Raw genomic sequence first — 23,466 nt, 5'->3', positions numbered from 1 at the left:
TTTTTTTTTCTTTTGTGGAAATTATTCTGGCCAATTTCCTGTGATTGTCTGTTTTTGTTTGTTTTACTTACAGTTTCCAACTCTGTGCTAGTAGGTGTTAATAATAATCTTTCATGTTTTGCAGTTTAGATTCTCTGTGCAAGCTTGTGCTTAGTTCCATCTGTGATCACTCCTGGAGGGCAACATTTTGAGTCACTTCCCTTTGGCAGTACCAATCTCCACGGGATTCACAGGGAAGTGCATCTGCAGACGATGAATGTGGCGGTGTGCGCTAAGTACTGCAAGATGTTTATATGTGCAGACTGGAGACGCTGGCTGCCCCAAACTGCATACCTTTTCCCTGACGTGGAAGCATTGCAAATCTTGTCAGAAGATGAGGGTCCACCGAAAAGGTTAGGGACACTTTACAAGATATTGGTTTCTTTTGCATTTGTGGTATATTTAAATTTAGAGATCATCTGTTGTGGATTAGTTAAAAGACAGGGAATGCAAAAATGGGGAAATATTCCTACAAGGAACTGCTGAAAACAGGGAAAAGGGGGGGGGAAAAAACTGGCTCAGAGGCTTTGTGCATTCCTTTGGATTTTTATGGAATAACGGTCTCATGATGAAAGCCTTTATTGAGACATTTCATAATGCATATGTTACTGCATATAAAGAGAACCACAGCTGCTAGAAATCCTGCAGATTTACTACGAGAGCCTGCAAAGAGGGATGGATCGTTACCAGATGTCCCCGTTTTCTCCCACCCCTCTTCCCTCTTTCCTTTCAGTGATCTCAGTGGAAAATCTGATTCCAAGCCAGACTTTTTCCTACAGTCCCACACTGAAGAGCACAAACATACGCACATATGGCAACAGCAGTCATTCGGCATCCAAAGCCCTCCCCTCATCTTCAACCCTCCCCAAGTTAACACGCCCACGCCTTTTTCTTTCCCCCCTCCGCACATATATCCCAATTACTTTTTTTTTTTTCCAAACTAATTTCCAAGATCAACACTTCCAGAGCACTAGATGGCGCTGTGTCTCTTTCTGGTCACTCGTTAAACGTAGTACGGATTCCACTCCACACCGCTGTTACGCCTACTGTTATGTTCAGGTCAAGTCTGGACACCAAAGTGAAGAAGGGGGCGGGGGGAGTCTACACCCACTCCATCTTCCACAAGAAACCAGAGCGTTTCAGCAGAATGAGAAGACAAAATGACTCCTTGATGCTTTTCAGCTGTTTCTCATTAAGCCTGATAGATCCTGTTCCAGTGAGCATCTCTTTTTTTCAGCTTTGTAGTTGGTTTTCGGCATAAGCCGTCCGTGTAAAGACATACCTGTCATGTAAAAGTGGAATGAAACCCAAATTTCAGACTGACAAATTAAATTTTCTAAATACGTCACAGCTTTTAAACCTTTTTATATATACTTAGCTTCTGTGTTGAAACAGCGCCCTGAAATCTTGCGTCACTCTTTTGTTTATTTTATGGCCTGGCTACCAATCCCAGTGAACTCCCGTGTAAAGAAGCCGTCCAGTGTCGTATTTTCCGTTCACTAACATTAACAACTCTGCTGCAATACATTTAGTTTTCTCACGTATGTTATTTTTCAAGGAATCTGATCAAAAACCTGACGAAAACAAGAAAAAAAAGAGAAATGTTCTCAGAATAACTCTTAGCAGTTACTTCATGTCAGAGGAAATTTGTTTTTTTTGGAGGATTTATATTTATAATTAGCAAAACTAGTCCTATAATAACATCAAATTGTTTGATAAATTGTCCCACTAATTATTGCAATAAGCGATAATGTTGTTTTAAAACCATTTTCAAGTAATTTGTAAGATATAAAGATGATCCAAGTTCGCCCACTTTAATTAAAGAACAGTAGACGTTACTTGTGTAAAGGACACTAGAAGATATTTAAATATCCAAAATAAAACAATCAAAAACAGTACATAAAACAAAACAACAACAACAAAAAACACACACAACCAAAACCATAAACAAAATGATTTGTGAAGTCTCTGTAAAGAAAATTGACCTTCAAAATTAATCAAAATTAAAATGGTCGAGCTAATTTGAATTGATCGTGCGATGAATTGATTAATTGCTTAAAATCTCTGTTATGTGGCTCTACAAGTGACAAACTGTGTAAAAGGACGATTTTACAAAAATCTGCCTGGCAGCTTTAAGGAAGTTTGCTCATTTCTTAGGAAAGTGTAAACTTTTTCTCCCCCTGCGCGCTCTGGCGCATCCACACCCAGCCATCCTTCTCATGGAAAGCCTGGGAACTCCTCCTCCTCCTCCTCCCTCAGCCACACCGTGCGCTCCTCTGGTCCTCCTCTGCGCGCTCTGGCTCTTCGCCCCGGACAAACTGCGGCGGGGGGAGCGCTCGGTCTCCAAAAAAAGTTGGCCTAATTCTGCGCAAAAGGAGTCCGAATCACGGGTCGGGGAGGTTCGGCGTTTGGTCGCTTTGTGGGGACTTACCGGAGCGTCGTATGATCGGGTTTTCGGGTTGATTTTGTTTTCAGCTTAATCATGGAGACGCTCAGATGTCTCCTCGCGCTGCTGTGCGCTCTCCTGGCTGGAGCGCAAATTCAGATCCAAAAGCCCACCTTTGCGGGTAAGTCTGCTTGAAATCTGTTGCGCTGAACTCAGAATGTCCTACTTGGTGTTTTAGACTTTCAGCTGCATGTGAAGTTTAGCTCACTGTTGTCACGCTTGCTGCAAGGTTAGATTTGCTAAGATGCAGCCTTTAAAATTATCTGCAGAGTCGCAAAAGCATCTGAGTGACCTTTCTGAACGAGTTTAGATCACGTGTCAAACTGAAGGCCCGGGGGCCAAATCCAGCCCGCCATATGCTGTCAGTTGTGGGCTTATATATTATTTTACCAATGAAATCAAAGCAGTTTTTATCTTGTACGTTGCCACATGGCATAAATGTGAAAAGATGTTAAATATTACTTAATTTTATGATTAATTTTAATAACATTTCAACAGGGGCAGTTTTATTAACACGTTTTGCCAAAACCGTCCCTTTGAGGACATTTATGGTCTCGATATGGCCAAAGTTGGAACTGCAGTTTTGCAGCCGTGCTCTAGTGGTTCATACCAGAGTGACACCTGCTAAGAAAAACAATGCTGAAAAATCTGCTTCAGTTTCTAAAGTGTGATGAAACCTTTCTAAATATGACAAAATAGCTCAATGAAACCTAAAGGGATGCTATGCTACAGGCTGTTGGCCTGCAGGCTTTCCGTGCTTCAGGTCATGTCTGGCCTCAACAAACAGCACAGAGAGAATGAATTACTGTTTTATTCCGTCTTCTTGTTGCTGGGGAGCTAAACGTTGACATTTTTCTGCTTTTTTTTTTTTTTCTTCTCGTTTCATTGGGTGATATTTGTTTTGCCCTGTGAAACAGACTGTCCCGTTGACCTTTTCTTTGTGTTGGACACATCTGAGAGCGTCGCCCTCAGACAGAAGCCTCCCAACTTTTATATCGACCAGATCAAAGAATTCACCAAACGCTTCGTAGATGAACTCAAGGAAATGTAAGACAAACACACACACACACACACACACACACACACACACACACACACACACACACACACACACACACACACGTACACGCATGCAATGGGAACACAAACAATACAGAAAACCAAAATGTCACCATGGAAACAAGTGAAAATATGGCGAAATCCTTTGATCTTTGTATTGGGCCTGATTAAAGGCCAACATTTGGCCACGCCCACCACTGATGAGAGGAACTCTGGACTCTATACGGTTGCAGTGTTCCTGCCCCTAAATTTTATAATAGCTTAGCAGCTTTATTCTAATTTATTTGGCTGTTTTAAGGCGTCACATTATTTGTTACATATTACATGAAGGTTAAATAATTGTAAGCACCATGAAAGATGGATGGGGCAGCGGCTACCTCTGACCATCACTAGTCTGACACTCAAATGTTCTTATTAAGTTATAAATCTTGGTTTATTTATCACTCTTATACTGCACTCTTTACTGTTTTTGATGCCCTGCACACCACAGCCCCCTTCGTATATGATGACAGCATCTGTATCACGCTTTTGGATTTCTTACTGCATGTTTTATCTGTAAATAGTTTATATTCAATCAATCAGTCGACATAATCTCATCTGAGGTTTGTACTTGTTTGCTTTTAGGGTTATTGTATGTAGATTTCACATTTAATTATTCAAACTCATGTTTATTGTTATATCAAATTTTTTTAACACATTTTCTCTTTGTTCCAATGTAAATACAGTTTCAAACTGGGCAAATCATATTGTTTGCTCTGCTTGCATTCATTTCTGTTATGCCCAGCTATAACAAAAAGCATTTCCCTTCTTAGAGTAATACCTAATCTAATCTAATCTAATCTAATCTAATCTAATCTAATCTAATCTAATTGAATCTAATCTACAGTCATGTTCAATGAATTAAAACGTTATTCAGAAGTTTGCTTTTTACAGGCTTAATCTAATCTGATCTAATCTACAATCGTATTCAATAAATTACAACTTTATGGAATAAATAATTTATTTCAGTAACTTATAAAATGCATTTAATCTGAAAAACAAGCCACATTGGAACACATGTTATAATTTACAGAATTGCACTCTAATCTAACCCAGTGTAATCTAGTTCAATATAATCTAATGTGATCTGTTCTAATCTAATCTATGGTCATATTCAAGAAATTACAACTTTATTCAATTGATCGTTTATTTCAGTGACTTAAAAGATACACACAATCTGAAAAACAAGCCTAATTGGAACTCAAATTTGAATTCGCAGAATAGCATTCTAATCTTATCTAATCTAATTTAATCTAATCTAACACATGTATGTCCCCTCTCTGCACCCAGTCTCACCTCAGTCTCCCCCTCTGTCCTCCAGGCGCCACCAATGTGACCGCGTCCTGATGTGGAACTCAGGAGCTCTGCACTACAGCGACGACGTCATCCTCGTGCGAGAGCTGAGCGACATGCGCACCGATCGCCAGGCCCTGAAGAACGACATCGACGGCATCACCTACATCGGCAAGGGCACCTACACCGACTGCGCCATCAAGAGGGGCCTGGCGGAGCTGCTCGTCGGGTAGCGGAGACACGACACGACACGCCTGCGCTGGAGAAGATGACGCCTCTGGTCGTATCTGAGCGTGTGCTTGCACTGTTGCAGGGGCTCCCACTACCATGAGAACAAGTACATCGTGGTCGTGACGGACGGTCATCCCATCACCGGCTACAAAGAGCCATGCGGAGGTGTGCAGGAGGCCGCAAATGAAGCCCGGCAGCATGGAGTCAAAGTGTTTGCTGTGGCCATCTCACCTGACCAGGAGGTACGCAACACTCACACGCAGCCAGAGTCAGTTCTACTTGAAACAGTCCTTAACAACCATACTTTATCTCAACATCTAATTGAAATACACAGCTGAACATTTCATGTTAAGGTAGTTAGAATTCTCAAAATGTTATGAATTTCTGCTTCTGTCTTCAGATGTTCAAATACACCAAGTTTCAGTTTCAGTTTTATTCATATACCAGTGGGGAATTAGTTTGCAACAAAATACAAAAAACATAAAACAGGGGTGTCCAAAGTCTGTCCTCAAGGGCCGGCATCCTGCATGTTTTAGTTTTCTCCCTGGCTTTATACACCTGCATCAAATGATGGCTCAGTAGAAGGACTAAGCAGAACACTGACTTCCTGAGGAGGAACCACTAGGGAGAGAACTAAAACATGCAGGATGCCGGCCCTCAAGGTCCGACTTTGGACACCCCTGGCATAAAACATCCACCAAAGACAATGCATTCACTCTGATAAAACGCTTCATAGAAGAAATAAATCACGCCGTAGTGCATTAAATGGGTGGCGCTCTCCAGATTCAGCCTAGCCTTAACTCTCACATGCTTGGCGTATATTTGTTGGAGCTCGGCTCGCCAATTATGTTTCTTGTCACATTAGTGAGCCTCATCAACCTGTTTTTACTAGACAAGGTAACCAAACCAAGCCAATAACAATAACAAAGAACAGATTCAATAAAATACAGTCAATAATGACTTTAAAAGAGTTCAGTTTCCTTAAAAAGAAAAGGCGAACCTTTTTACACGCTGCATCCATGTTTGATTCAAAGTTCATCTTATTATCAATGACAGTCCCCAAGTATTTGTACTCTGTTACAATTTCGACTTCCAAGTCGTGAATGACTGTTCAGTTGGGATTTCTGAAAGTCGATGGACATATCTTTGGTTTTAGATGCATTAATTGACAAGAATAAGTTCTACAGCACCTTCCTCAGTTTAAGAGACTCGTTGTAGCAGATTATTATGCCTTAAGTAGGTTAGGAAAGACCAGAGGATGATGGCATGGATTTGTAAGCCTCTGATAGGTTAATTAACAATATTTGAGTTAAATGAAAGAACTTCTTGGCAGGTGTTTTAAGGCATGTGTGACATCATAGGGTAAAACAAATAGCCAAGAAATCAGGAAGTGTATTGTGTGTCTCCTCAGATCAGGTCTAATAACATGGAAAAATTCAGCAATCATACAGTTCAGAAAGGAGGTGGATTTTGGATCCCAGTGATGTAAATGTGTTTTTGTGTTCAATGTGTGCATCAGCGCCAGAACAAAAGCTAAAAAAAAAAAAAAAATTGTGTATCACGTAAATGCGTCTGATTTATTTTACCATTAGAGGAATTTTTTTAAGCTTGTGTTGACATTTAAAACTAAGCTTTGTGAAATTCCAGATGGTTTTATTTTATATATTATTAAGTTTATAATTAAAACCAGATACAATTATGACTGATTTAGTTCATGTTTATGCATTTTGGAGAGAGAGACTCAGTTTGTGCAAATACTGTGGAAAAATAGCCTAAAACATAAAGCAATATTAGACGTGGTATGGCTGTTTCAAAGCAGTTTTCTTCACAACATTGTGGTTGATTTAGTGTTTTTCTGTGGCATGCATCTTGGACCAACATAGTGGAACCTTCTTGATAACCTGTTACTAGCTGTGATCAGTTTAGATCGATTAATGAATTTTTTCTATTTTGTTTTTATTTGTTTATAGAATGAGTACAAAGGAAATTAAAAAGTACTTTTGCCAGTTAGCAATTTGCAAAGCATATTTAACAAAATGATTCAAATAATTACAGAGATGACTAAAGACTTCACTCTTGATTATTTTTTCTACAGATAGGATTTACATGTTTCTGGTACGTTAAAGAACTAAAGTCCACACAATGTGGGAAACCTCTGCTTCTTGACGCCATGTGAACTTTGTGAGGCCAGTATGCACATTAACGATAGGATCGTTTCCCATTTCATAAACATTTCTTCAACGAGGAAAACACTGTTTTGTTTATCTGTCTGCAACTCTACTTACATTGTGAACTGAGCTATGTGGTGAACCAAAAACACCTTCCACTAAATCTTATTTGTCCATTACAAAGACAAAATGAAGATAAGAGTGAAGTAAAGATCTGAGAGGTCTGGAAGGTTGATAATACAGCAGATCTTTAACGTATTATAATGCTGAGCTGTTCAGTTATTTATAAACTAAGAAGTTTATTCTCTGAACTACTGGGAGCCAGTTTAAGGACCTTAGAACTGGTGTGATGTGCTTTGTCTACCTGGTTTTAGCGAGAACACTTTCTGGATCAGTTACAGCCGTCTGCTTGTTGTTTTAGGCAGACCTGTGAGGACACTGTTCCAGTAATGAATGCGGCTAAATATAAACGCATCAATTAGTTTCTCTAGATCTTGATGAGACATTAGTCCCTTAATCCTGGAGATGTTCTTCAGGTGACAGAAGGCCGACTTTGTAACTGTCTTTATGTGGCTCTGAAGGCTCAGGTCTGATTCCATCACCACACTCAGATTTCGGGTACGATCGGCAGTTCATGGTTGTAATAACTAAAGCTGTGTGTTGACTCTAGATCGTTCCTCTAATGGTTCAAAATAATAACTTCAGTTCTGTTTTTGTTCAGCTGGAGAAAGTTATTTCACATCCATACATTGATTTCTTTGTAAGCAACTGTTCAGTGCTTTAATGGGTTCATAAAACATGGTAATTGTAATGTAGTTGTGCATCATCTGCATAACTATGCTAACTAATCTTATAATTTGAGCTAGCGGGAGCATGTAGATAGTAAATAAGAGGAGCCCCAGTGTTGAACCTTGGGGTACCCACGTATGAGTTCTGCCAGCTCTGATAAAAAGTTACATATTGACATGAAAAAATTCTTGTAAGATTCAAACTAATTGAGTATTGGACCAGAGAGTCCTACCTGACTCTCCATTCGTTTCAGTAGTATGTCGTGGTCAGCAGTGTCAAATGCTGCACTGAGGTCCAACATAACCAACACTGTGGTTCTTCCACAGTCTGCATTTTTGTTGATGTCCCTGAATACTTTAATGAGGGCAGTCTCAGTACCGCGGTGAGCCCGGAAACCAGACTGAAAGACGTCAGAGCGGTTGGTCTTTGTTAGAAAGTTGTGCAATTGTTGAATGGAAGACTGAAGATCTGCCTGTAATTCTGCAGTAGCGATCAGTCCAGATATTTCTTCTTTTTTTTTTCAGTGGTTTGATAGCTGCTGTTTTTAAAACCTGGGGAGAAATACCTCATAAAATGGAAGGGTAACACTTTATTTGAAGGGGGGTGAATAAGACTGTCATGACACTTTCATTAACATGACATAACACCTGTCATGAACATGAATAAGTCTTCATGAATATTTATGACTGTTGTCATAAAGCGTCATTCGGTAAATTGACACTTTTAATACAAAGTTGACATTATTCAAAATGTCTTTGTTATGACATCTTGACATTAACCAGGAAATTATTATTGTTTAAACTTTACCTTTAATAACATAAAGTTACCTAATTTTTAAAGTGCAATCAGTAATACTTTTATAACAAATTTATATCAGTAATGATTTCTTGGTTAATGTCAAGTTGTCATAACAAAGACATTTTGAATAATGTCAACTTTGTATTAAAAGTGTTTTAATTTACCGAATGACGCTTTATGACAACAGTCATAAATATTCATGAAGACTTTTTCATGTTCACAATAGGTGTTTATGACAGTGTCATGTCAGTCTTATTCACCCCCCTTCAAATAAAGTGTTACCGATGGAAGAGTTTTCTGTCCGAAACAAATCTGACGCAACAACAGGCAGAACTTTCTTAAGGAAAGCCGTAGAAATGATGGCAAGACAACAGGAGGAGCTGAAAGGATTTATAATTTCTTTTAGTTGTTCTTTTCTTTGCTTTAGTCGGTAGAATTGCGTCATTTTCTCCAGATTGATCTTGATGGGGCATGACATTGGTAATGGAGCTTGATATTGATGTTATGTCAGATAGTATAATTTTCAGAATTTTCCTCAGTGAAAAAGTTAGCAAATTTATTCCAGATTCTGGTAGAGTGGCGTTAAAGAGATGTTGTTAAGTGGACGATTAGCACACATTTTTCTAACTATTTATTTCTTTTTCTTCACCACAATGTTCCCATGTTTTTTTTGTGAGCTTTAGAAACTAACCCGCTAAAAATATTCATCCATTGTGGACCTTGGAGGAAGAGAAACTGCACCCAACAGGTTCAATGTTTTGTTAACATGTAGAATTTGCATGTATGGCACTTAAATTATAATATCCCTCCAAATATTGAATACAGGCAGTCGATACACATGAAAGTGCACACATTTGTCGATATGTTGGAAAGCTATGATATGCATTATCTACTCCATTTCCCCTAATGCAATGATGTTTGATTTATTTGTATTTTGTACGTATGTCATGTGGATTCTTCTCTGAAGGCTACTTCAAATCCAAATCTTACTGGTGCAAACAAAGTACATTAGTGAAATTTTTATCTAGTTTCTACAAATTTGATCCCGTCTCCAAACTTTCTTCCTGCTGTGTAAACATTTCTACATAGAAGCTAACATCTCATTACAGTCACTCTACAATCACAGGTACAGCTATAGCAGCTCGTTCAGATGTAAAGGTAAATAAATGTCTCTCTCGTTTTGGTCTCACCAGGACACCAGACTGTCCCTCATCGCCACAGACCAGACCTACAGGCAGAACTTCACTGCTGCGGATGAAACCAGATCAACGAAGATGAAAACTATCCGAACCATCATCGACATGATTGTATGCTTTCTTTTTCATTACTTCCTACCTTAATAAGTTGAATTTGGATCGAACTAATCAATTTCTATTTCTTTTTCTTTACAGACAAACGAGACAAAGGATGTGGTATGTTTCTCTGATGACATCTTGGTGGTAGAAATGTACTTCATGTTTAGTATTGCTAAACATTCGTGTCTATAGTCTTAGATTGTAGTAGTCTAAAACCAGGCAGCCACTAAACACGACTAGCTCCTGAGGTTCATCCTTTAGCTTGCTAGCTTAAATCTGCCTGATACATTCTGCAGCCAGCGAGGTAAAGTAGTACATTTAAGGATTGTGGTGGTTCTTGTCAGTGCCTGGACCCAGTCAAGCCTGACAGGAAGCAGGGAATGGTTGCTAAGGAAGTGTGTATAAAGCCAAAATTACTTTGAAAGGCTAATTAAGATGGCTGCGATAACGACTGTTTTGGCTTCTTTTCTCCTTCCCTTAAAGTGACGGTTACATTGTAGACATCCAATGTTGTTTATCAGCCTCTTCCTGTTTTCACGTTTCTCTTCTCTTTCTGCAGTGCTGCTCCTTTGACTGCAATGTAAGTATCCATGCTTTAGTCTCTCCCCAATGTGAACTCTTATCTTTGTTCTGTGTTGTATTCAGCGAGTATCTTTGTTGATAACTGCAGGCTCCTGGTGGGCCAAAAGGACCAGATGGGGACACTGGCGCCAAGGTGGGTCATCTGTCATTAGAATGGAAGCCAGTGGAAGGCATAAAACATGAAAACTCACAATTACTTTTTCTCCTTCTTCAGGGAGAGATGGGGCGACCGGGAATGCCAGGAGAGAAAGGAGATATCGGCCCTGTGGTAAGTCGCTAACATGCCTGCCAGATGAGGGAGATGTCAGCACATTTTCCTGAATCTGTTTGGCCCCATGAGATGAGGTAATTTGTGTATATCTTTGTCACAGGGAAACATTGGTGATCCTGGTCCAGTTGGTTACAGTGGGATGAAGGTAAAGTTCATGAAGGAGCTCTAAGCCCGACATAAACACTTTTAGCTTTATGATATCAGCCTTAGAAACTCTTATTTTAACACCATTTCTTCCATTTTTTTTTACATAGTTTCTGAATCTATATGAATGACTTGTTGGTAGATTTGGCTAATTCTGTTGTCTGAAACTAGATGAAAGTAAGAAGTCAGTGTTTACCTTCAGACACTTGCAAACAGCTAAAGATTGATGTGTTTTCTTGGTCTTGTGCAAACAAGGAACAGCAATCAACACAAGCCATGAAAAAGTCATTGAAACCACTGCAGACAGCATCAGACAGGCTAACTAGGCTAACAGCTAGCATTAGCAGAGTCAAGTTACAGCTAAGTACAACTAACAGTTTGCATTAAAATATTTGCTTGTTGACAGTTGCTGTAATCATATTCAGTTTTAACTTCCTGTGACATCCGAATGTCAACAGTGATCGTTTTATTTGGCTCAAATCAGTGTATGTATGAAGGTAACGTCAGCTTGCTACATGGAAATTTAAGCTGGTCAACTTTGTTTCAGTTCAGTAACGTCCCAGTATAAATCAGTTCACGATAGTCAGATTTACTGTAATTACAAACATTTAACATTAGGGGTGTAAAAGTGCATCCAGCTCTTCATACCGCATGACACTGGGTCCAAAAGACAGAGATGAGACAAGATTTTGGTAATGTATGTGGAAAAAATAATTATCTGCTTATTGGTTTTTAAAAACAGACTCAAGGTTTAGCAAATGAAACTTTTGAGTTAAGTAATATGTAGAGTATTGCAGTCCAGGTTTGATATACCACAGTTTTTATGGCTGTCTAATTCAAAGGTGGCCGTGCTCCCAAAAAGAATTGAAAATGCTCCTGTCTGTGTTTGCCAGTATTGGAAAGAAGAGTATGGAGTCTCTGTCTTGACTACAATTATCCACTTTAAGTTTGATCAGTGTGTTCCAAGTGTTTTAGATTTTAAACCAGATATGATCCAACACAGCCCAGACTCATTAAAAACCAGTAAAAATGTAACTTAACCACGAGAAAGCCTTGGGACCAACTTTAATATTGTTAAGCTAAAAGCTGAAATTCTGTAGAATATGGGACGAGTCCGTACTCTACAACCCCCGGGCCGTGCAAGAAATAATTAAAAGCTGAAATTCTGGGATAATTCATGTCCCAGCATGCGACCCAAAATCACACCGCAGTTTTTGTGATCGTCTAATATGAAGGTGGCCGTGCTCCCAAAAAGAATTGAAAATGCTCCCTTCTGCACTATAAAAGAAAATGTTTTGCTGTGGCTAAAGTAAAAGTCAGATAAGTCCAGCCAAACATTAATAATCCTTACTAGAATGTGACCATTTCTAAATTTAGGAACTATTCTGCCTTGAAACAAAATGACATCTGACCTTCGTTCTTTCTCAAAGAAAACTTTGAAGTTAAATTCTGAAATTAATCTAAGATGGTTAAAAAGTTTGGTTGGTAAAAAAAAAAAAAATAGAAGAAGTTTACTCAAACCAAAAAGCTGCAGCTAATGGGAAAATTGAGTTAATGACAGTAGCCTTAGAAATCTTTGATTCTGTCTCATAATATTTTTACAGGAAAGCTGCAGCTTGTATTGCAGCCCCTGCTCAGCAGGAGCCACATCCTTTCAAACTTAGATAAACTGTAAAACTTAAAGCACCATGCAACCATATTCATATCTGTAGCCCATAATAACAGATGCTAACAGTAACTGGACAGCTCTTCAAAGGAAAAGATTTGCTTTGATGATGTGGTGTTTTAATATGTAGCACCATAAATTCTCCAAATCAAGCACTTCATTTCTAGTCCAGGACAGTAACATCTGAATCCGGTTTTATTCCAAAGAAATGTGGTCCGGATCTGTTTTATTTGATGACTACATATTTAATTACTACATTTTGAAAAGAGCTAACGTCTCTGATTTAATGAGTTACAGGATGTTTACGCCAACACTTGGAGAAGATGTTATGGTGGCAACACTGATGTGTGTTTTTGTGCTTGTAGGGAGACCGCGGTCCAAAAGGAGAGAAGGTACGGTCACATATGACGACTCTCATCGTTTTACGACATCCTGAGCATGCTCAGTTCTGATTCATGGTGTTTTTTTTCTGCAGGGTGAGAGGGGCCACAAAGGATTCAAGGTAAGCTCATCCTGATGGTCTTACCTTTGACCTGATGATGTTTTCTAGCTATAAAACTCATTCTGATTTCCATTTCTTCCGTCTGTTCTTCCTTTTCAGGGCGACAAAGGCCAAAGAGGCCTGGATGGAATCGATGGGCGTAAGGTAGGAGCGGGCACAAGCCGCCGCCGCTCATCCTTTTCCTGTTTCTTTGATGATTGCGTTCCAGCACGTGTTTCTGGTTTCATTCTCATCAGGGTGAAGCTGGTTTCCCCGGCCTCCCCGGCTGTAAAGGTGCTCCCGGATCAGATGTGAGTTTAATGACTTGACCCCAGAGTAATCCTGTTGCCATGGTTTTGACTTGTTCTCTCATCGCATTCGAGTCACATGTACCAGATGGTTTGGATTGTAGCCAATAGGGAAGAAGCAGGAATTTCCCAATACCATCGGCAGCCCTTAGGTGTTGTTGGCCAACGAAGGTTTTGAAATCTCTGAAATCAAGATAAGCTCAAAATAGTTGTGATTGTGGTTAATAATTAGGAATTGGAGGATAAATGATACAGAGATTGAGATATGAAAAATAAGGTGTGCGTTTGTATTTGGGTTATTTTACTCTAGAAGCTCAAAGTATAATTCAGAGGAACGAAATACCTCCAGAAATGACCTAATTATTAAGTACAGTCCACCAAAAGAGTACTATGATCTCAGTATAAATCCAGCTGTTCCCTGAAGGATTCAGATGTTTTTCTAGGAGCACAGCAGATAAACAGGACTGAAGTTTAACCTTTAACCTTACATGGTAAGGTTTTTGGGGTGACAATAAAGGGGTTAAAGCAGGGCTAGGTCATAAAACAACAACTAAGCTTTGAGTTTCTCATTGAACTCTGTTTAATTTTTCATCTGAACATGGAGAGAATATAACATTGGCTTTTACACTCTTAATTGCACTGACTGAACAAATTATTGTTTTTTTTTGTTTTTTTGTTTTACATGTTTAACCAAGCTTGTGAAATTTAAGTTTGCTGTACTGGTACAGAGTTATAAAATTATTTTATAATTCAACACATTCATGTTTGTGTTTTAAAAAGAAAGAAAGAAAGAAAATAAATGTTTTAAGTCAATTCAGCTCTGTTTTTCTGTATTAGATCAGTATCGGTTGATACTACGCCTCCGATATCTCTATCGGAAGTGGAAAAAGTGGATCGGTGCGTCCCTGATATCAGTATTAAGTTAAGCTGGAAACCTTCAGTAGATCAGACCTCATTCTAAGAGATTTGAAGGACTGCAAGTACACAAATACAAACACATCCAGACAAACCGCTTCCGGATCCGCCCGAATTCCCCTTTGTCTACCGATTAGCTAATAGCCACAGTTTCATGTTCAGGAATGTCCCTTGCGTCTGTCTCCCATACGGTCGACACTTGCGGAGGCCCTCGCCCCTTTGATCACGGCTCTGTTTACATCTTCTGCTGTCAGACTGAATAAATGAAGCCATACTGTCTCGCTGTAAACAAACTCGCACATGAGCTTATATGATCATCCAAGTGGAGCGGACCCGACCTCGTTTAGGCTCTGTCTGCCGCTCGCTGAAACCGTCTCTGTGCTGTTGCGTCTCCAGGGTCAGCAGGGAGAGCCTGGACCGAAGGGGGACCCTGGTCCTTACGGAAGAAAGGGGGGAAAAGTGAGATCTGGTTATTTCTCAATGATAAATGTCCCAGATTACTTTTAGGTTGTCACTTTTAAGACTCTCGGGTTCCTCTTTTAGGGAGATCCAGGAAGAAACGGCGAACCGGGACGACCCGGAAACTACGGATCCCAGGGACGTCCGGTGAGTCCAGAGAAACGCTGGAGCGTGACTAAACACCGAGCTGCCGCTGTCACACTTATCCAAACGTATTCTCTGTGACAGGGCGAGCCGGGCGGCGCCGGACCTCCTGGAGACAAAGGAGAGCGCGGTGACGACGTAGGTGACATCACTTCTTCCTAGGGCTCTAATAGCTTTGGGTTTTACATTAGCAAAACTATCTAGTGTTGTTGTGGCTTTTCATTCAGTTAGCTTTATTGCGTTTTTATTTCTTATCAGTTAAACTGTTTAGTTTTACTTTAGCTTTTTTTTAAGTTACAGTAGTCATTTTAGTTTTTTTCCTAATTGGCAAATTTTTAGGTGGAGTATTGTATTGTGATCATTTATACGTCGATCAACAGAAGATACGATTTTCAAAAATTGTTGAATAACCAACGGACTCTGGTGTTTTCTCCCAACTTTTGCCATCGCCATTTTGTGGGCTAGCGTAGCATAGCACAGTCCACAAAATGCCATAGACATGAATGGCCTTTGCTGCTAGCGTAGCATAGCACTCTTTGCTATGCTATGTTAATGCCGTAATTTGCCAACAGCTGACGTAAACTGCTTGTGCGAGAGGACAAGGGGAATAATAGATTAATATCTATAATTTCAGTTTATTTTAGTTAGTTTAATAAACACAGTCCCAGTTAGTTATAGTTTTTCCACATTAACTGTTGTTTTTATTTATTTCAGTTAATGAAAATTTTTTTCTCAATTCCAGTTTTAGTTATTTCATTAGTTACCTACAATAGCCTTACTTCCTCCCACCCACTAACACAGCCTTCAAGTCCTTTAAATTCAGTTAATTTCCTGTATTTCTGTGTTCTTCAGGGACCACCCGGACCGGACGGCGGTGATGGAGAAGGCGTTAGTAGAATTATTATTGACGTGAACTCGTGAGTTTGCGTTCCAGAGGACTCTGGAGTTTACGCTAACGTCTTTGAAATCCTCCACAGGGACAAATCGGAGAGAAGGGGGAGGATGGTTCTCGAGGAAATAGAGGCCCGAGAGGAGAACCCGTAAGTTACTATGGCGGCTATAACGAGGCGGGTAAAGTAGCATGCACGTTCCAGATCGATTTTTGTCAATTCTGAGAGATTCCTGTCAAACGCGGTTCGGCCACTGAGCCGAATCAACAGTAAGAGCGGCTGACCTTTACTGAACAGGGGTTTGTAGAGTTCCCTGCTGGTGCATCTTGTGAAGATCAGATCTATGTGTTTTGTTTGCATTCAGGTCTATTAAGGTTGTTCTCTTTCCTGCCAGGGTGACCCGGGACCACGTGGAGAGCAGGGGAGAGAAGGCTCAACCGGTGCCAACGGAGAGCCTGTAAGTCACACGAAAATAAGCACAAACAGAAGTTACATGCATCCTAGATGGGCCACCCTCTATTTCTTTCTTTTGTTAGATTTTTTTTTCACCGCTTAATGGAGGTAGTTTCCTTCCTTACTCTGTAGAGCTGGAGCTCACACGTTTGATGCCCACTCCTCCTGTTTCCCATCCTCGGTGTTCATCTCCTCGCTCACTCTTTCCCCTCTGACTCAGTTCTCCACCTGCTCGAGCCAAACCCTCACTACTGTTTTCTTAATGAGGCACCAGGCAGAGCAATAATAATAAGACATTGCCAGCATTAGCCATGGTAACTTCCGTGATGTCAGAAACTCTTCAATGGCTCTTTTCTCTGGGCCTCCTTTCCTCATTGGAGCTCAGTAACTACTTGGCACCTGAATGGTCTTAAAACATGGAACATCTGAGTAGCAGGGGCTGGCCTCCTCCTCCGCTGTGAATAAAAAAAAAAGAAGAAAAACTGCAACCGCATTTATGTTCACACCCAAATTGGCTTCTGCTCTGATTCAGGACATTCCTGGTGTTGAAGATACAACACAAGCGCTACTGAATGCTGACGCCTGTCGTAATAAATCAATGAATCTCATGATAGATTAAAACGAGCTCAATAATTTTAATTTGCGTGATTTAGTGTTTTTCTCTTTTCTCTCTCTTTCTACCAAAAATTGGATGGCAGAAGTCTTCAGTCTGGTGCTTTGGTCTCAACTGGCCCTTTTTTTATGGATATTTAAAATGTCTTCCAGTTCCAGTGTTAAGTCTTTTGAGAATGTCTTCTGGTATTGATATATCATTTGCATTTTGTTACTTGTTATGGTCTCAAAACAACATTACTGTTTATCTCAATAACATCTGGGACAATTTGTCGTCCAGCAAAGTTTGTTACCGTGACAGCCAGATCACATATGGAGTGTATCCACATTAAAACCACAATTTTTTCCTAAAGTCACCTCATCCTGGAGACTTTAGGAATCAAAAGAGAACATGAATTGTTTGATTATTCCAACGTCTCACTGCCTGGATTTCTAACCAAACGGCCAGACAGATATTTAAAGAGGAATGGCAAAAGCGATTGATTTTAATGAAATTTAATTGAATTGAGTTGAATAAAGTGTATTAGCAGTGGTTGCCAACAACTGCAGTCCATACTACGGTGGAATATCAGCTCTGCTGCCAAGAGCTGTTAGCATGCTGTGAGTCACCATGGGATTCTCATACAGCAAGCCAATGAATCAGAGGCCTAAACAGATTTGTTGCAAGACTGGCTGCTACTGGAGAGCCTCAGCACTACCATTCACAAGACACTTTGCATTATTTGAGTTGCGACATTTAATTTCCCCTTTGCACCAAATAAAGTATTTTTTAATTGAACTGAATTGAGTTGAATAAAGAGAAAAAAATGTGCCAATGCTCCTAGTCATTACTGAGCACAGCAGGTCAACCACAACTGATGCTATTGTGTTACTGAATGTAACACAATAATGTATTGAATGTACTCTAACATTTTCAACAAAGATTCATTTTTTGTTGACGTCAAAAAGCTCAATCTTAGTCCTATCTAAGCGTATGCTAGCAGGGCAGAAAATGCTTTATCCTGCCATCACTATGCACGAGTTGGCATCAAATCGTTGCTATGGCGACCCCAAGATGCCACTCTCTGCTGCAGCTCTTTGGATGTTTTTCGTTTTACCTCCAGTTGTAAACACAACTTGTGCTCAGAAGTTTTTCTATCTTGTTTAGAGTGCCAGATAAATATGGGTTAACTTCTCAAATCCCGTTGCTTTAAGACGTTTTCATTTCTCCTCTGGTTGTGCTGTAGTCGCGGGGAAGTTTAGATGAACAGCTAGTTTCTTGTAGCTATTTTTGGATTTACGAAAACCACACATCTGCTCAACATGAACAAGATGTTCTCCTGAGAAACGGGTCTGTGGGATCTTTATGTTAGCTCGTCTCGTTGTTGTACACAATTAAGCTGTCTTTCATGTGCTAAGTGTTTTCGTTGTGGTTTCCAGGGTGAACGAGGAAGAGGCGGCCCTCCTGGCTACAGGGGAGACGAAGGTCCACCAGGACCAGAGGTGGGTCTCGCTTACTGTTGAATTCTTGAAAACACAAAAGGCGCATCTTCTTCTTTCTCGTGGCTGAGCCTGCTTTAACCTACATTATTTCGTATATTGTTTATTGAGTATAGTTTTATAATCTACACATTTACTTCAGTAATTTTACTTGAAGCATCTACTTTCAGAAGTATTTTTACGATGCTGTGAGGTTATTAAGAAGTATTGCAACTCTCACTTGAGTAAAATTTGTGGATACTCTGTGAGTAAACTCACTGAATGAAAATTTACCAGACACAGACACACACACCTGCAGTTTTTGTTAAGGTTTCAGAAGTGTCGTGTTGAAAGAAATTGATTTGGAAAATTTTTTCTTTTGCCTAATTTTACTTTGTAATTATATTATTTATATGAATTATTTTCAGTTTGATCTTTTAAAATACCAAAATTTCCGTCGGGTTATGTAATCTTTAAATATTAAATGATTGATATCTTGGTTAGTTACTCCATACGTCAGTAGCCTTTTTACTATTTTAGCACTGTTTTACTCTTACTTGAATAATTTCTTGTATATCTTCTTTTACTTGAGTAAAAATACATTTAAGTGGTGCTACTCTTACTTGACTCACCTACCCACAATAACAAAATGAAATCTTGTTTTCCCATATTTTTGTTAATTTATTTAAAAAGAATTTAAAATTTTCCAAATGATAGATATATAAATATTCACACTTTGAGCTCAACTCCACTGATCAGCACTGAAATGCTTCTGCAGCTCATTCACTACAGCAAATCCAGCCGCCTGAGGACGACTTGGAATTGAGCACTTTTGTCTATATAAGGTCTTGCAGCTGAAAGGGTACATGAGCGCAGAAATCAAGCAATGTCATCAAGGGAATTGTGTGCAGAGCCCCCAGATTGTATCGAAGCACAAACCTGCGGAAAAACACAGAAAAATTGGCAGCATTGATTATCCCACAAAGCCATTTATTCCCCATTACTTGGAAGTAAAAGTCTGGAACCACCAGGGACCTCCCAAGACCTGGCCACCAGACAAACTGAGTCATCAGGGAAGAAAGACCTTGATCAGAGAGATGACCAAGAATCCTCTGGAGACTTAGGAAGGACCACAGTGGAGATAGGAAACCAATTAGAAGATCGATCATTGCTAATGTACTCTACCAGTCACGTCTTTATGGTAGCAAGCTCTGAAGTGTCCAAGGGTTCATTCACACCCGCCCTGTTAGTCTGCTTCAATAAAACTCTAGCTTTGTTAACGTCACAGTCTGGCATTAGCGGGAGAAATGGCTTGTGGTCTTTTAAGAAATCCTATAACTGCTTAACCCTTGTATGTAGAAATGGGGTCCAACCGACCCCACACACGTAAAACTTGTATCATTTGCCATAGTCCTCTACGTTTGCCTCAGTCCTCGCACACACAAGGGTTAAATCTGACACCGCTCCATTTGTGTCTACATTTTGTGAAGAAGGACCTTGAGCTCAGTGTCTTCTGAGGTTTTCGTGTCATTTCCTTCAGTGGATCTTGGTGCAGCGCCCCCACAGGCGAGGAGGTGAACATCTTTTTCAAAGGGTTTGGTTCGTTTCGGCTCAGTGCAGTGTGGAAGCGAACCGCACCAGCTGAAAATGTAACAAATGTTGCAATTTTGGTCCCTAATCGAACCCAGTCTACCGGACTATCCGGTAGGAAAATGTCAAAAGGACAAGGAGAAACAAATTTCTCTGCTCTTTGTTCTGATGTCCATTTCTTTAGGAAATGAGTTCTCTGTTCCAAGAACAACTAAAATCTCTGCCTATCTGCGCTACCCCCCCAACCTGATTGAGCTTCTTGTGAGCCACAGGGGAAAAGAGAAAATGGTTTACCAAACTTGTAGACACAAACCCTAGAAAACCTGAGGCTGTTGAGCTTTACATCATGTTATAATGTTATTCCTTCTGATTCGTTCAAATCCTTTAACTTCCTGTGGCAACTATTCAGGGGTGTCTAAATACTTACTCCTACAAAGCTCCTCCTATAGCAGTCTCCAAGTGTAGCTTGTGCCTCAGCTGTGCCTTCCCTACTGAGCTCCTCCAGACTAGCGGCAGCAGCATTATACTACCTACATCTCGGTGAAATACTCCTAAGAACAATTTCAGTGGCTTAATAGAGAAATGTTGTTGTGATGACATTCTGAAGGCAGTGTCGGAAGGAGCAGAAGCTTCTTAAAGAAACAGAGACCCAAATTTCAAGGTTCAAATTAGAAAATGAAATTTCTTCATGTTTGCTATATAACAACTAAAGCTAACATAGTTACTTGATTGTGCTATAAAATGGCACCAAGTGCCTGGAAAATACATAATACTGCCCCTTTAAATGGTATTAAAAGATTTTTTTCTAAGTCAACACACATCTGAGAACAAGTTTTCATTTTCTCCTTTTGAACTAAGCTGACTCATTTGTAAACTAAACAGCTTACTCATCTGCAATCTGACTCACTTTGACTATAATTTTTAAGAGAATTCCACTCAGACTGCTCTGAGGATCGGTCCGTAACATCACAAAACGTTGAAAAAGTGAAAGAGCGTGAATACCTTCTGAAGCGGTCAAAGCTCGGTTGCTAAGGCTAACACATAAAAACTCCAGTTAAGCTAAGCTAAGTTTTTTTTTTGCTGCAAACTCTCAACACTCCTTATCCCACAGCCTTACATGCCAGGAAGTTTATCACATTGCAGTTTCTGAATTTCGCAAAACGTTTCTCCACTACAAAAACAGCAGGTTAAAGATTAAAACAAGAAGACCCCATCGGTGCTACAGAGTTTCCTTATGTCACTCTGATGAGAAGACATGTCAAGAAGTACTCAAGATTTTTAACATCTAGATTTCACTCTACCTTTGCTTTTATTTCCCAGGGGCCCAAAGGACCGAGAGGAATCAAGGGTGCAGCAGGGGACAGAGGCCCAATAGGGGAGAGGGTGAGTCGGGGGAGACATTGAGATTAAACGTCCACCGTCCGCCATGGATCTTGAAAGTTTTCTGTTTGCTTTATTTCAGGGAGTCCCGGGTGAACGAGGAAATGGCACTAAAGGCTGTCATGGCTTCCAAGTAAAACTTTGCTCATTGACTTTGCGCAGCACTCATCTGGTATGCGAATGAGAACGTTATAAACATTTCTGATTCTCTGTGTCTTTGTTTGTAGGGTTACCCTGGGCCCCGTGGAGACCCCGGCGAGCCGGTGGGTCGACGTTTGAATTCATGTTTTAGCTGAATATTTCAACAGCATATTCCACATGGTGGTAGTTTGTGATTAAGGAAGGAGTTTTAGCTGACCTCCGCATAAATTTGTTTCAGGGTACCAAGGGAACTCCCGGACCCAAAGGAGACGATGGAGATCCTGGAGATTCAGGCCGAGATGTGAGTCAGCCTCATACTCTTTTTTCCTTTGTGGATTTTTTTTCTTCACGCTGGCTCTCGTTTTATCTGATTGGCCGCCGTTGCTGGCAGGATGAGAGTCGTGTTACTTGATTTATGAAAATAAATAATCCTCGTTAGCCTCCTTTATCACATATAATGAAAATAAATAAATGCTGTTTTTCTTTGTATTTAAAAAGCTGAAGGCCATCTGGCCTTCAGCTTTTTGCTCATACTTTACATACTTCATAGTTCTTGTTATTTTCGATGTCCATCCATCTTGTTTCCACACGGCCCTTCTGTTCTGCAGCTGGAAATCCTTTTTTTAGGAACAACTGGACACTTTTTGTGTGAATCTGTGCGCCAATAGGGCTGACAGCTGTGAGCTGATGCAGCTGTGTATACGCCGTCGTCAAGGACACCAGGAAATGAGCGGCGGCGATGGAGCGTCTGCATTTCTTTCCGAGTGTGTGTGAGTGTGTGTGGATCACGCAGCTTACATGTTCCAACGCTTCAACCCCTCGTTCAACTCAAGTGGGTTTGCAATGAAATTACTACATATCCCAGGTTTTAATGTTGCGACATGTAAACACTTCCACATGTTTGTGTTTTTCTTTCATCTGTACATCAGTGTAGCTCCGCCCTGTGATTTACAACAATCACACAAAGTCAGCTTTAGATTTACAGGACTTCATCGGTTTACATTGGTCCCGATTCGAGAGCTCTCCTTGTACTGAAACCCCCTAATGTGGCAAAGAATGTTTAATGCACTTTCAGTCTCTCAAAGATTGTTTATGTAATTTTTTTTTTTTGCAATCAAAAAAATCACAAAAAAATTTTGTGATTCTTTACAAATTATTGATTTATTCATATATGTTCCTCATTGAACCCCTTCCAACATCTAAACATGGAATGAAAAATATGAAAATTAACATAACAAGCAGACAGATTGCACGCACAAATATTAAATACCTCGATTGTTCTTACTCGCCATATTGCTCACGGTCTAGGCTGAGTCAGCAGTGTAGTAGAAGTAAGAAGTACTGCCACCTGCAGGTGGGAGTTAACAGTCATTTGAAGCCAATGTTTTTGACTATTTTTGCAGAAAATTTGCAATAAACTCACAATTATGCATTGCCACAAAAAAACAGTGAGGATCCGTTGATTTTCCATGAATTTCCGCTATTGCAGAATCACACAAAATGGGAAGAACTGTAAGTATTTTAAACAAGTAACAGTAAGGAAAAAAAAAGGCCTAAAGTTTATCCAATCTGTTTCCACATGTTAAAATATCTAGAAATGAAAAACAAAACAGGAAACAAGTAAAATGATATAAAGTGCATCATCTTAACATAAGTTTATCATTTTAACAGCTTGACTAAGAAAGTCAGGTTTTTCTGAAGTTGAGATTTTAGTTTAATGGAAACAAAATGACCCTTTCAGTTCCCCTCACTATCCTGTACACGACTCTCTAGTTAAAGTTAAATACAACCAATTTAAGGGAGGAGTCAACGTTT

General features: G+C 39.9%; 1 protein-coding gene across 1 annotated transcript in view; it reads left to right on the top strand.

Moving 5' to 3' along the window:
- The first annotated feature begins 2,304 nt into the window (after positions 1-2,304).
- The window catches only part of col6a1 (collagen, type VI, alpha 1), a 34,839-nt gene continuing 13,677 nt past the window's right edge, over positions 2,305-23,466 (top strand). The window contains exons 1-25 of the mRNA XM_015011024.2: positions 2,305-2,606; positions 3,403-3,532; positions 4,905-5,105; positions 5,190-5,349; positions 10,056-10,169; positions 10,254-10,274; positions 10,717-10,737; positions 10,828-10,872; positions 10,954-11,007; positions 11,111-11,155; positions 13,186-13,212; positions 13,296-13,322; positions 13,422-13,466; positions 13,559-13,612; positions 14,921-14,983; positions 15,068-15,130; positions 15,212-15,265; positions 15,980-16,015; positions 16,105-16,167; positions 16,412-16,474; positions 18,502-18,564; positions 21,451-21,513; positions 21,593-21,643; positions 21,738-21,773; positions 21,890-21,952. Of these exons, the coding sequence (XP_014866510.1) occupies positions 2,522-2,606; positions 3,403-3,532; positions 4,905-5,105; positions 5,190-5,349; positions 10,056-10,169; positions 10,254-10,274; positions 10,717-10,737; positions 10,828-10,872; positions 10,954-11,007; positions 11,111-11,155; positions 13,186-13,212; positions 13,296-13,322; positions 13,422-13,466; positions 13,559-13,612; positions 14,921-14,983; positions 15,068-15,130; positions 15,212-15,265; positions 15,980-16,015; positions 16,105-16,167; positions 16,412-16,474; positions 18,502-18,564; positions 21,451-21,513; positions 21,593-21,643; positions 21,738-21,773; positions 21,890-21,952 (1,647 nt within the window). The 5' untranslated portion in view covers positions 2,305-2,521. The remainder of the gene's footprint in view (positions 2,607-3,402; positions 3,533-4,904; positions 5,106-5,189; positions 5,350-10,055; positions 10,170-10,253; positions 10,275-10,716; positions 10,738-10,827; positions 10,873-10,953; positions 11,008-11,110; positions 11,156-13,185; positions 13,213-13,295; positions 13,323-13,421; positions 13,467-13,558; positions 13,613-14,920; positions 14,984-15,067; positions 15,131-15,211; positions 15,266-15,979; positions 16,016-16,104; positions 16,168-16,411; positions 16,475-18,501; positions 18,565-21,450; positions 21,514-21,592; positions 21,644-21,737; positions 21,774-21,889; positions 21,953-23,466) is intronic.

Source organism: Poecilia mexicana, unplaced genomic scaffold (genome assembly GCF_051168715.1).
Source record: "Poecilia mexicana isolate PSO_F unplaced genomic scaffold, ASM5116871v1 scaffold_17, whole genome shotgun sequence".
Taxonomy (NCBI): Eukaryota; Metazoa; Chordata; class Actinopteri; order Cyprinodontiformes; family Poeciliidae; genus Poecilia; species Poecilia mexicana.
This window is presented reverse-complemented; position numbering and strand designations above follow the sequence as displayed.